Source organism: Argopecten irradians, chromosome 8, assembly GCF_041381155.1.
Source record: "Argopecten irradians isolate NY chromosome 8, Ai_NY, whole genome shotgun sequence".
NCBI classification, from domain to species: Eukaryota; Metazoa; Mollusca; class Bivalvia; order Pectinida; family Pectinidae; genus Argopecten; species Argopecten irradians.
This window is the reverse complement of record NC_091141.1, coordinates 16,867,761-16,882,461: the sequence shown is the minus strand read 5'-3', so window position 1 is coordinate 16,882,461 and position 14,701 is coordinate 16,867,761. Positions and strand designations below refer to the sequence as shown.

The 14,701-nt window shown below is 33.4% G+C and overlaps 1 protein-coding gene across 1 annotated transcript; it reads left to right on the top strand.

The window, feature by feature from the left end:
* Positions 1–1,968: 1,968 nt before the first annotated feature.
* LOC138329516 (cryptochrome-1-like) lies at positions 1,969–11,174 on the top strand. Its single transcript, XM_069276553.1, has 11 exons — positions 1,969–2,769; positions 4,864–5,088; positions 5,425–5,619; positions 6,083–6,186; positions 6,663–6,817; positions 7,078–7,224; positions 7,637–7,801; positions 8,143–8,283; positions 8,758–8,909; positions 9,739–9,947; positions 10,692–11,174. The coding sequence occupies exons 2-11, from the start codon at positions 4,874–4,876 to the stop codon at positions 10,802–10,804; spliced, it is 1,596 nt and encodes a 531-aa protein (XP_069132654.1). The 5' UTR covers positions 1,969–2,769; positions 4,864–4,873; the 3' UTR covers positions 10,805–11,174.
* The last annotated feature ends 3,527 nt before the right edge of the window (positions 11,175–14,701 follow it).

Genomic DNA, 14,701 nt, shown 5'->3' with positions numbered 1-14,701 from the left:
TGCAACAACCAATCAACTGTGGATAAGACATGTAGTTATTTGGCCGTGACTAAAACAGTTCAGTCCCTTCCAAATAGATCTGACTACAGGCTTGTGGTTCTATAGTTATACAGGCATCAGCCTATATAATGTAATACTCTGTTATATATATATAGAGGTGTCTGTATAACTCTAGAATCATTTTGTTTGTTTGTTTGTTTGTTTGATTAATTAACTTCCAATAACAGCCAGTGTCATGTTAGGGCGGCCTTCCGTGTATGTGTGCGAGTATTCGTATTGTGTCTTCTTGTAAAATGGACTGTTGCCCTTTTTATAGTGCTATATCAATGAAGCATTCCGCCGAAGGCACCAAGCAACACACCCAACCCGGTTACATTATACACTGACAACGGGCGAACCAGTCGTCCCACTCCCGTTATGCTGAGGGCTAAGCTGGAGCAGAAACCTCTACAATCATAAGCCTGTGATCTGACATTGTATTTTGAGTCACGTTTTCGACGATCTAGAGGAAAGAGGAAGCAATTTAAGACACTCCACGACCGACAGAGCATAAACAATATCCATTATTTGAACAATAGCAGAAATTTATCCTGTAGATATGGGTCTAATTGACACAAAATGCATATAAAACAATTTATTTTGCTTTTGGTAGATGGAAATGATTATATCTAATACATCTTGAAGTAAATAAACTCAAACTGTTCAATGATGGCAATGGCGTAAAGTAAGTAATTTTTGTAACTGAATAAAAATATTAATTTGTCTACTCCTATTTTTTAGAGAAAAATACCATTCGTTAGCGGTAGGGCATCTTTAAATAATAATTAAGAAAATATTTTATCATACTCTAGAATGTTTGCGGTCAAAATCTGTGTGGATTTGAGATTTGACGTTGACCGATTCAACTTTTTACGTTACAAGAAATTTTCAACGGAGGCGAATGTAACGGAGTTGGTCCAAAGATACAGCTTATGCTTATCCTATTGATAGAGTATACAGAAAATGTATCTGTTTCAAGAGGTAAAGCAAATGTCTTTGTACATGTCAGATATTACTGTCAAATGAAGAAAGTTGAAATCATAAATCAAACGAATAACAGGTCATGGGAACTTCTGACTAGTCGTATATTTGCTTTAGGATGTCATTTGTATTTATTCGTGTGAAGGTTTACGCCTCAATTGAGAATCTAAATGTAACTAATATTTATAATCAAAAATAGTAATACATGGATGTATATACAATAAAGAAAGTTTGCACTGTATACGTTGCAATTTTTTTTTATTTGTTTCCTTACTAAATCTGGCTTTCTGTATTGTTAATTCTTTAGTTTTTCCATATCACTTAAAAAACGAGAATGACGCGAAACTCCGAAGTAATCGTGACATCCCAATAGATACATTGACGATTTGTGTTGATTTGGATAAAGAATCCCCTGATAAACCAATGGAGTCTTTCATTAAAACGTATGTTATTTTATCAAATAGTCTAAAAAAATATAAGCATTCGCAGTTCGCAAACAAGTTTTTTTGTTTGCCGATGAAATTAAAAATGGTGATATCATTGCTAAAGTTATATGTGTCGTAATTTCGTACTCAAGACGAGCTTTCAATATTTTATTCGCCACCATAAAATACCAACATTTAGAGAATTACAATACGTACAATGCATATGTCTTAATTTTTTAAGTACAAATAAGGGCTGAAAAAACCTCATTATATTTACAGCTACAAGGCCCAGTTTCGTCAACATTCCTTAACTTAAAAAAATAATTCAAGTATTTATAAGTGTATATATACGTCCTTGCTTACTTAAATTTCCCTGTAGAAAAGCATTTCAGGCGATAAGGAAAATGATCTTAAGTTAAGGAGCCTCTTAAATTCTGTAATGCTTTACTATAGAAAATTTTAAGTTAAGGGTTTCCCTAAATTTAAGGAATGTTGATGAAACTGGGCCAAGTGCAGTGAAATTAATACAAAAGGTCAGACCATGAAGCCAAGTTGTGGTCTAGAATTTTATTTAACATTTGTACAGTGTCATTAGTAATTATAGAGAGGTTTCTGCAGGTACATTTTATTGTATGTTTCCATATGGTATAAAAAATTCAGTGCATAAATTTTGTGTTTTGATTTATGTTTGTAAGGCATCATTCATGCGTGTCCGTTGTTTTGAATATCTTATCTCATCATACCTGATGGTTTAAATAGTTTACCCGAAGAAAAAATACGCTAGCATGTCAAATGTTCGCCCATTTGTGGCACATCATCATGTAGTGATTGTTTTACCGATATGTACCGACAGATGTCCCTCTCTATATAGAACCAGAAAGAAGGGGTTTGAGTATTAAGTCGAAAGTACAGAATACATCATCTACATCTACATCTACCAAGTAATCGACCTACTTCATCATATTGAAGATCATGTCGAATCATCAAAATAAACCTTTTAACTTGAAACAACTTTACTCTTCTATTTATATAATTCAGAATAGCATTGATATCCGTCAAATTTCCATTTTGCATGAAATAATGTTTGAAAGTCTTTATTTATTAAAATAGCAAAAAAAAAAAAAAAAAAAAAAAAAAAATTTAAAATTGCATGTTCCCTCGATGAGCATCGAACCCCTTTTGTTTCGAATCCTCGTTGTATCCCGAATCAAGAGACATCCCGATAGAGCAGTATTCCGAATGGAAAACCGCGCCATGTTTCGAAACAGTTACATAATCAGCTGATCGCGCACTGGACGGCGTTTTGTGTGTGGATGAACTAGAGGTAAGGCCTTTAAAGCTTAACTCGATGTTTTCTCTATTCATCAAACTATAGCTTTGAAAAAATACGACAGTTTTATATTATGCACACAAAATATCGAATATGTCAGGCGAATTTCATTTCTCACGATCCAGCAGCAGTCCAGCGACAACAACACGTCGGTTTGCATACACGCATTAACAGAATGAAGCATCCATACAGCATGTATACTAATCTTACAAATACATATGCATGTTATATTCTAAATGATGATTTTCCCATGACTATTTCTAGACTATATAAATCCTATTTGCCTTGGCTTGAAATCAGTCCGAAACCTTCAGAAGGTGAAATGCACTATAACTTTATCAATTCATTTTATATCATTCTCGACCAGTTCGTATTAAATGTCAAACTGATCGACATATGATGCATGACTGAAATATATTGAACATACATGTATTCATGTACATGTTTATATATATGTCTTGTTGGGGTAAAATTAATGTTTACCTTTATTTTGAGCATGAAATAGATCTCAAGTTACATTTGTATACTCTGTATATAATCAATAGATACATTTTTGTACATTGTATCTTTATATATACCAAGTAATTACAAATTATAAAATTGGTCAATTTCAAGTTATACTCTATAATATTGATCAATATGTACATTTTTGTACATTGTACTCCAATATTATAGTATTATATTTGAATACAATGTACCAAAATGTACATACTGATCAGTATTATAGAGTATATCTATAAATGTATAAATTATACAATTTCATTTAAAAAATACTACATGCACACATTATATATATTAATTATTGGCAATTGAAATTATCAAATTATTTTATCATATAAATATCTAAGTTTCAATTGAATTGCTAATGTGCAGGTTGTAATTTTAAATTTCAAATGCAAATTGACATTAACTTGTATACAATTCATTATCATTTGTACATTGAAACTTGAATAAATAAAAAAATTATGAAAATTATATATAGTAGTACTAGTATAATCATTATGTTAGCAAATATACGAGGTACATCATACTTAATGCGATCAAATTCAGTGAGGCTAATTCGTTACATAACCACGAAGCAAAATATGACATAAATGTATTGTTCTACATTCCTTATGAAACATATGACAAGAAATAGTGACAAATTTCACAACATTGTTAAGTATTTTGATTAATACCATTGACATTCCAAATCGTTGATCAATATACGATTAAGCAGGTACAACATGTACGCTGTACCCTTCCCCGAGTCAAAGTCGCGCACGTTAAACAAATGCAATGCATAACCACTGAGGAGTTGATGAAATTATTTTTAGACAAGAACATGTATGTAATAATATTAACACAACTGTAAGAGCGATTTGAGTAGTTCTAGACAAAAGAATTCTTTACTACACAGGCAAGGGTCAGGGTTCGGCATACAAGGCTATGTGTGATGGCAATTGAACATCTCACATACATTTGACTACAGTGGGCTTTTCTGACATATATCACAGTAAAACCAACTAATCTAATTCCCATTAGAACTGGTTAGCTTCCGAAATATGTGCAAGTTTTAATGTACTCTTAGACTGAATTGTCCCTTTAATGCGATCTAATTAAATTATAGATGCTCCACCGCCGACAGAGCATAAATGATATTCACCATTTGAACAACAATTGGTGTTTAATCGTGTATATTATAGTCTAATTAACACAAAAAATAATATAAAATAATTTATTTTGCCTTTGGTACATGCGCATTCAGTAGTTCATTCAATATAGGATATAGTACCACAGATTTTTTTTCGGGATGCAATTAATTATTTTTTTATATTTTTAACTTGAAGTAAAATTAGAAGCTCAAACTTTTCAATGGTGGTAATGGTGTGAAGAAAGTAACTTTTGTAATTGAAGAAAAATACTTAAACGTCTGCTCCTGTTTTTAATAGTGAAAAAATGCCATTTGTCAGCGGTGGAGCATCTTTAATGTATCAATAACATCTTATTTTCAAAATATACAATAATGTATAATTTTAGTATTGACGATGACCTTTAGAATCTGCTCTTTTGTATTTTTTTATATATACATGTACAATTGTGTTTCAGGGAAAATAAAATGGCAAAGAAGTCTATACACTGGTTTAGGAAAGGTCTCCGTATTCATGACAACCCCTCGTTAGTTGCGGCATGTGAAAATGCAGCTGACTTAAAACCAATCTTCATCCTTGATCCTTGGTTCCAAAAGAATGGCAATGTTGGCATCAATAGGTGGAGATTTCTTCTTCAGAGTCTGCAGGACCTGGACGCCAATCTGAGGAAAATTAACTCTCGGTAAAAATAAACAAAGTCAATAAACATAAAAAAACAATTGATTTAATAGTCTGTTTTTTCCTTGGGGTTCAGCAGGGGGAAAGAATTGACCATTACATAGGCTGAAGCTTGTTAATTGGATGTTGTGATTATGTGTTTTGACAATCATGTGCAATCGTATAATTTCGATTAATATGATATCATTTTATATATAACTGTGCAATTATTTCACATGTGTACATGTGTAATTATATTAATGACATGGCTGAAAAGGCCAGTTAGGTGATAAAAGAAGATATATAAAATTGATATATTTTGAGAGAGAAAAAGTACATGTTTTTTGTATTTTAATTTCAGATTGTTTGTCATCAAAGGGACACCAGAAGAAGTGCTCCCTGATCTGTTTAAGAAGTGGAACATTACCACTCTTACTTACGAAGTGGACACAGAACCGTACGCCAAACAACGAGATGCTGCTGTTGATGACATTGCCAAAGAATGTGGAGTGGAAGTCATCAAATGTGTGTCCCATACTTTGTACGACACTAAAAGGTAAAACTTATAGTTAATGTTCCTGAGTAGAAGTTACATTTAACATGTTTAACTAACCACCTGCCAATAATGTTAATACTTTGGTTGGATTGAAGCTTGTAAAATAATCATAAGGATTAAGTTATAAAGCCAATACCGATTGTGACAAGTTCATTATGTTTTTGGTTGGATTCCTGACCGGTCTACATACATGCTTTTCCACAATATATCAGAGGTGGTTGCACAGCTGGGAAAATTGAGCTAAGAATAATATTATTTTGTATTTTAAAAGTTTGCCAATTAAAAAATACACAAATATTAGCTTATACCGGGTAATGTACTGTCAATTACTGTAGTGAATGAGTCTTAATTTATTCGTTTACTGATTAGCATTTACATTTAAAATATCTTAATTTCCTAGTTTTACTGATTTCACCTGTTTACATTGAAAAAATGTTAACTTTTCTTAATTGTGCTGTGATAGAATTATAGAGAAGAATGGTGGCTCTGCACCTCTGACTTACAAGAGACTTCAGACAGTTGTGTCCATGCTGGGTTCCCCACCAAAACCTGTACCACAACCTTCTAGTAAGTAATAGCCTGTACAGAGTTATCTGCTCTTGTGAGCATTCCATAATCTGTTTTTGGGTTAATTCCTGTGCTTAATAAAGGGGTCAGACAGAGTAATGTTATCAATTACTCGTAGCCAAATGTAAGCACAACAAAATAAAAATGGCTACATCACTTCACTGGACATACTGGTATACAGCACTGTGAGAAATACAAGTACTGGTATCCAAGCACAACAAAAAAAAAATGGTTAGATCACTTCATTGGATATAACGGTATACGGCACTGTTAGGCATATAACCAGGGTCCTAGAAACAGAGATAGTTTTCTTTATTTGGGAAAATGTTCACATGTAATTGGGTTAATTTTGAAAATGCAGCAAAATTTCTTAAGAGGAAGAGGCCTTTATTCAACACCAAATGCACCAAAAAAGTCACTGGGTAATAATAATCCTTGTACTGAGAATTTAACTTTTTAACTTTGATTCACAACAGAATGTGCAACATCAATTTCTGAGAACCATGACAAGAAATATGGGATTCCAACCCTAGAGGGTCTGGGTAAAAATGCCAAGGATTGTGGTCCATGTCTTTTCTCTGGTGGAGAGACCGAGGCACTGGACAGGCTGGACAGAATGATGAAGAAAACAGTAAGTATAAACCTGTTTCATCATGTCTAGTATATTTCTCGTCTCCGTCAATATCAACATGTTGGCAAATACTGGTACATTAAATTTGTGATACTTTAACTATTCACATTTTGCAATTACATTTTGAAAACAATTCTTTGCAAGTCTTTGAACTTTTTTTTGAGGTCTCTTGCAAAAATACATGAAAATTTGTATGTTGCAAAAATAAATGGGTCTATATATCAATGTCAGAAGACTACATATATTCCATTACTCCACAGAATTGGGTCTGTAATTTTGAGAAACCAAAGACAGAACCGAACTCCCTACATCCTAGTACAACTGTCCTCAGTCCATACCTCAAGTTTGGCTGTCTCTCTCCAAGGACCATGTACTACAGACTTGTTGATATCTACAAACAAAACAAGGTCAGTATTTACTGTAAACCAACTTTCTTTCACATGCGATTTACTTTCGCAAATTTCAGGATCACAGTAAATTCGCGAATGTATATCTCCACAAAATTTACATTTAATTATCAAATTCGCAAAAGTTAAATGTTCTCTGCGAACTTGTTTTAAAATAGAAATCTAGAAATTTAGTATCCACAAAAGATAGTCTGTTTCAGAACTCATGTTCAGTAGTTCTAGAACAGGTTACCTACATGTATATGGTTCCTGGCATCCTCTGATGAGTAGAGGTGAAACGGTCTTCTTATATATAGTTCTTGTACTTTCTTTTTTGAAAACAAAGCATATATTACCATGTCATCATCGCATATTTTTTGAAGAAAAGCATGAGAAATACCATTATTTTATACAGCCATTGTTTTTTTTTCAGAAACACACAGCACCACCAGTGTCCCTTGATGGTCAGCTGCTGTGGCGGGAATTCTTCTATACAGTTGGATCGGTCACTCCAAATTTTGACCAGATGGTAGACAACCCTATCTGTATACAGATTCCCTGGGATACTAATGCTGAGCTCTTAAATGCATGGAAACAGGTGATTAGGCCATGCAAAACAAATATCTTTGTTTCCACCCTACTCAAAAACGTTTTATCAGTCACTCATCAATCAAGTATACCTTATACAATCCATGACCTGGATATAAGTATACGAGGGTTACCCTGGTCTTGAGTGGAATAAAACTGGAGTCCACAGAGAACCATGTAACCCGCATATAATTGGGCAGGTGACCTCTGACCCTTTCCCATCCGTTTTGTGAATCAAAACTTGACCTTCTGGGTGAAAGACAAATGCCTTAATTACTACACCAGAAGACCATCTTTTAGGGTGAATGCTGAGTTAAAGCCCCTACAAGCAATGATGCTCTTTTTTTACAGGGAAGAACAGGATATCCTTTTATTGATGCCATCATGACCCAGCTGAGACAGGAGGGGTGGATTCATCATCTGGCCAGGCATGCGACCGCCTGCTTCCTCACCAGGGGCGATCTGTATATCAGCTGGGAGGAGGGCAAAAAGGTAGGAACATGTCCTCCATGTTATAAAAGACTTAAAATATAGTACAATTAGGTCACATGTTCAGCAAGTTATCATAATAAACTTTTAAAGGTGAGATGGAAATGGGATATGAATAAGAAACAGCAAAAATATGAAGAATTACTATTATAGGTAAGAGTATAGGTGATGTTCTCAAACCCCTCCTGTATTCCTTCAGAGTTATGGCCCTTTGTACCAAAACAATTAAACAGTTACTTCCCCTTTACTCCTGGAGGGATTTCCATGATGGCAAATAATCATCGTACAGTAAAGATGTGTATAATTTTCATTGAAAGTTGGCCGCCTGTGTCTACAATGTCTAGTTCAGAGACAATAACTCACAGGTCATTTTCTCACACAAACTTATGATGTACCACCCTGACTAGCCTCAAGAGCAGATAATATGCAATAAGGCTACAGTGATTGAGAGTGTACAATAAGTCTTTGTTTGTGTAGGTGTTTGAGGAATACCTCCTAGATGCTGATTGGAGTCTCAATGCTGCTAACTGGATGTGGCTGTCTGCCTCTAGCTTCTTCTATCAGTACTTCAGAGTCTACAGTCCAATTGCATTCGGCAAAAAGACAGATAAAGATGGCAACTACATCAGGTAAGGAGGTTATTTTCCATGTGCTGCATATTCTCATCAGGAATACAGATTTTGTGAAATCTATATATTTGAGGTCTGAAATTTTTTCACCAAACTTAAATTAAATAATACACATACTAGTATAATATCATCTATATACATGTATATACCTGCAGTATTACTTTTAACAAAGCAAAACAAGTTCAAATCATAAAAATAAATTCATCTCTAAATAATAATAATGTAAGTTTAAACTTTGAATGCTTAATTTAATTAGCTTTATTTGCGTAAGCTTAAATTATGTCTTCTTTTCAATAACCAAACGGCTCAGACTACCGATATTGGATTAAGGTCTGCCAAGTTTGTTAATGTAAATTATTTTGACATTTCTTTGAAGGTCACAGGAGTCAATAAGGCAAAAATCTTTAAATAACTTCTTGTCAATAGCTAGTTAGCAGTTACGAGATTGTTCACCTAAATGAAAATAAGGTACTTTCAAGATTACAGTACTAGTGGTCAGGTCTATCAGAAACTTGCATCTTCTAGTGAAATTTCTTAGCATACGATACCGGATATATGAATTATGAGTTAAAGAAAATGTGAACACTTTCAGCCCATTTGGTCAATTGTATTTTGTCCAGAGTTATTCCCTGCTGTATATTACTACTGTATTATTTAATCAATAGACAGATGACTGTTAGGCTCATTATGCCATAGTGTTATTATGGCTGATTTGCTAAAGTCTTATGCCATCCTGTCCAATTGTCTCGAACTCATTGTGGGACAGATTATTTATGTATAACATACATTCCTATTTTCAAAGTAATAAGTTGAATTCCAATGTTTCCAGGAAGTATATACCTGTCCTGAAGAACATGCCAACCCAGTATATCTATGAGCCCTGGACAGCTCCAGTGAAGGTACAGGAAAAGGCTGGGTGCGTCATTGGAAAGGACTACCCACGTCCGATTGTGGACCACGACAAGATCAGGCCAATCAACATACAGCGTATGGCAACAGCGTATAAGAACAGGCCAGATAAGGGGGACAAGTCTTCAGGTAAAGTCAATAAAATACAAATTAACTTACTAATGTTTGCCAAAATAATAAGAGATGCAACTTCTGAAACAGGTACTGAATGGTATATTCTGGTTCATCCTATGACAGCCAGAGTAATTTAAGGACGTGTCAGGTTCAGGAGGGGGAGGAAATCCAGAGTACTTATAGAATTACCACAGAACTTCAGTCAATTAGTACCTGACAATTGCCCATTCCACATGGGATTCAAACTCAAGACCTATGCCGATGTGGAGGGACATCTTAACGACTTGGCAACAATGGCCCCCAACTTACAAATAAAACCCTTCATAAGTATCTGGATAAATTAGTCTAATGTGAACCGCTTATATGAACCATTCCATCATTGCATATTACAGAGTTAACTCCCTTGCTGATAGGTATCCATTGTGATGTCATTATTTTGTGAGTGCAATTTACGTCATTTTCTCCTAAAAGTACAATGTTACCCTCACAAACACACGACATCAGAATCAATACCTATCTGGAAGGGCAGATAACTCAGTAATATGCTTTGTTAATACAGAATAATTATGATGAGTAGCCATTTGTATATAAAGTTTGTGAAATAGCTACCTCAGACCACTAGGTGATATGCAACTACAGAGCAATAGGCAATTTGTTTCCTTTTAACTGGCTATTGAATCATAACTTCTCTGTCTCAGAGATATAGTGAAATGAACCTCAAAAATGTAATTTCTCATTTGACGTTTCTTACTGTTGTAGAAAAAGGACAAAAGAGAAAATCAGAACAGACGACCCCAAAACCCAATCCTAAAAAGAGCAAAACAGCTACAAAAAATTCCAAAATCACAGACTTTGTTAAAAGTGGGAAGTGAGCTTCACCAGGACTGAGAGAATATCAAAAGTGGGACATGTAAACTTTACAATGGCAGACTTCCAAACTTCGGCCAAAATGCTGCTCGGTGTCAAAAATGGATAGAAAGTTACCGGTATATCTAGTGTCTATTTTTTGAATTCTAACGAGAAGATGAATCATGTAGTGTCAATAGTACTAACTGAGGCCAGAATTGAATAAACGGTATTAAAGTGTCTAAATTAGGCCTTTTTTTAACTAAAGGTTTGCAGATTAGACAAGGTTGGACCATAGAAAAAAAAATTACTGCATGTGGAGGCTCAGGTCTCTTCAGTTTGCTGTTAAAAATTCTCTTCAAATTAATAAGGTGTTTAAAGTTTTATTAAATTAGATTAGATCAGAAAATAATACTGGCTTTATTATAATTTTTTTTTACATTGAATCATTACAGCAGGTGTTTGCTTATTTTCTGATTCACAAGAATAAGTATTAAAAAGGACCAGAGATTTCTGATTTTCTACCGAAGTTTGGCTTAGAAGAAAGGCACTAAAGCAGTTTTTGCAGAATCACAGTATGTTCAGTAAAACACGGTTATAACAAATACCGTATGCAGCAAATTTGTGTTATAATGTAAATAGACTTATTTTCACATGTGATTAAATTTTGTTTATGACGCGGACAATCAGAAATTACAAAAATTCATTTCCGCAAAAATGTATCAAACATAGATGCAAGAAACCACTTGTTAAAGTGGAATTAGAATAAGAATTGTGTAAAATTAAGTCGCCATGAACACACGAAATTAAATCATTGCAAAAATACGTTGGTTTACACTGTATTTCCCGTTCCTTGTCCGGGTCCTTACATGATGTTTGTAACATGGGTATAACATACTATGCTTATAATGAAGAGGTATAGTTGGTCCTAAGAAGATTGTTATAACTGCGTTTTACTGTACATATGTATAACAAGTGAGCAATTTAGGCTCGTAGGGTCATTTTGTATGTAAGTTCTCTCTGTACCACAGACACTGTACGTAAAGGTCAAGGCCGTCTGAACTGGCTCACTTCTTGTGCATATAAATTCTGCCATAAACTATCAAATTTTTATTTAGTACAATAATAATAAACATTTGATAAGTTTCATTAATGTTTCATTTATTTTACAAAAAGTATCTTGAGGAATTGTAATGAATAAGGTAAATAACACAAACATTTTTACATACATTTTACCTCGCATACAAAAGACATGTATCCTTTAGGGATCTTGACACCTATAACAGAATCATCTCTTAGCTAAAAACATTTAATAGAGTATAGTTAACTAATTTCACGGGAGAACATTTCTTTCCATTTTATTCTTGAGTTTTAAAGTCTGCAGAAATAACATAGTGATTATAGTGAAATTTAATCCTATATGAATAAAAGTAACTATACATTACTATTGGGAAACTACAGATAAAGAAATCTTTACATGTGGGTACCCAACATCCAATGTTATAGATAAAGAAATTTTTACATGTGAGTACCAAACATCTGATGTTAACGATAAAGAAATCTTTTTATGCGAGTACCAAACATCCAATGTTATAGATAAAGAAATCTTTACATGTGGGTACCAAACATCTTATGTTACAGATAAAGAAGTCTTTACATGTTGGTACCAAACATCCAATGTTACAGATAAAGAAATCTTTACATGTGGGTACCAAACATCCAATGTTATAGATAAAGAAATCTTTACATGTGGGTACCAAACATCCAATGTTATAGATAAAGAAATCTTTACATGTGGGTACCAAACATCCAATGTTATAGATAAAGAAATCTTTACATGTGGGTACCAAACATCCAATGTTACAGATAAAGAAATCTTTACATGTGGGTACCAAACATCCAATGTTATAGATAAAGAAATCTTTACATGTGGGTACCAAACATCCAATGTTATAGATAAAGAAATCTTTACATGTGGGTACCAAACATCCAATGTTATAGATAAAGAAATCTTTACATGTGGGTACCAAACATCAATGTTAAAGATAAAGAAATCTTTACATGTGGGTACCAAACATCCAATGTTATAGATAAAGAAATCTTTACATGTGGGTACCAAACATCTGATGTTACAGATAAAGAAATCTTTACATGTGGGTACCAAACATCCAATGTTATAGATAAAGAAATCTTTACATGTGGGTACCAAACATCCAATGTTATAGATAAAGAAATCTTTACATGTGGGTACCAAACATCTGATGTTACAGATAAAGAAATCTTTACATGTGGGTACCAAACATCTGATGTTATAGATAAAGAAATCTTTACATGTGGGTACCAAACATCTGATGTTACAGATAAAGAAATCTTTACATGTGGGTACCAAACATCTGATGTTACAGATAAAGAAATCTTTACATGTGAGTACCAAACATCTGATGTTATAGATAAAGAAATCTTTACATGTGGGTACCAAACATCTGATGTTATAGATAAAGAAATCTTTACATGTGGGTACCAAACATCTTATGTTAAAGATAAAGAAATTTTTACATGTGGGTACCAAACATCTGATGTTACAGATAAAGAAATCTTTACATGTGGGTACCAAACATCCAATGTTATAGATAAAGAAATCTTTACATGTAGGTACCAAACATCCAATGTTATAGATAAAGAAATCTTAACATGTGGGTACCAAACATCTTATGTTAAAGATAAAGAAATCTTTACATGTGGGTACCAAACATCCAATGTTACAGATAAAGAAATCTTTACATGTAGGTACCAAACATCCAATGTTATAGATAAAGAAATCTTTACATGTAGGTACCAAACATCTGATGTTATAGATAAAGAAATCTTTACATGTGAGTACCAAACATCTGATGTTATAGATAAAGAAATCTTTACATGTGGGTACCAAACATCCAATGTTATAGATAAAGAAATCTTTACATGTGAGTACCAAACATCTGATGTTACAGATAAAGAAATCTTTACATGTGGGTACCAAACATCCAATGTTATAGATAAAGAAATCTTTACATGTGGGAACCAAACATCTGATGTTATAGATAAAGAAATCTTTACATGTAGGTACCAAACATCTGATGTTATAGATAAAGAAATCTTTACATGTGGGTACCAAACATCCAATGTTACAGATAAAGAAATCTTTACATGTGGGTACCAAACATCCAATGTTATAGATAAAGAAATCTTTACATGTGGGTACCAAACATCTGATGTTATAGATAAAGAAATCTTTACATGTAGGTACCAAACATCCAATGTTATAGATAAAGAAATCTTTACATGTGGATACCAAACATCCAATGTTATAGATAAAGAAATCTTTACATGTGGGTACCAAACATCTGATGTTACAGATAAAGAAATCTTTACATGTGGGTACCAAACATCCAATGTTATAGATAAAGAAATCTTTACATGTAGGTACCAAACATCTGATGTTATAGATAAAGAAATCTTTACATGTAGGTACCAAACATCCAATGTTACAGATAAAGAAATCTTTACATGTGGGTACCAAACATCCAATGTTACAGATAAAGAAATCTTTACATGTGGGTACCAAACATCCAATGTTATAGATAAAGAAATCTTTACATGTAGGTACCAAACATCCAATGTTACAGATAAAGAAATCTTTACATGTGGGTACCAAACATCCAATGTTATAGATAAAGAAATCTTTACATGTAGGTACCAAACATCCAATGTTACAGATAAAGAAATCTTTACATGTAGGTACCAAACATCTGATGTTATAGATAAAGAAATCTTTACATGTAGGTACCAAACATCTGATGTTATAGATAAAGAAATCTTTACATGTGGGTACCAAACATCCAATGTTATAGATAAAGAAATCTTTACATGTGGGTACCAAACAT

What these genes read in the sequence shown, in the direction of transcription:
- LOC138329516 (XM_069276553.1), top strand. Translation starts at nt 4,874, where the DNA reads ATGGCAAAGAAGTCTATACACTGGTTTAGGAAAGGTCTCCGTATTCAT. An exon ending in ATATCTACAAACAAAACAAG is followed by an intron (nt 7,225 to 7,636) that starts GTCAGTATTTAC and finishes TTTTTTTTTCAG; the next exon opens with AAACACACAGCACCACCAGT. An exon ending in AAAGATGGCAACTACATCAG is followed by an intron (nt 8,910 to 9,738) that starts GTAAGGAGGTTA and finishes CAATGTTTCCAG; the next exon opens with GAAGTATATACCTGTCCTGA.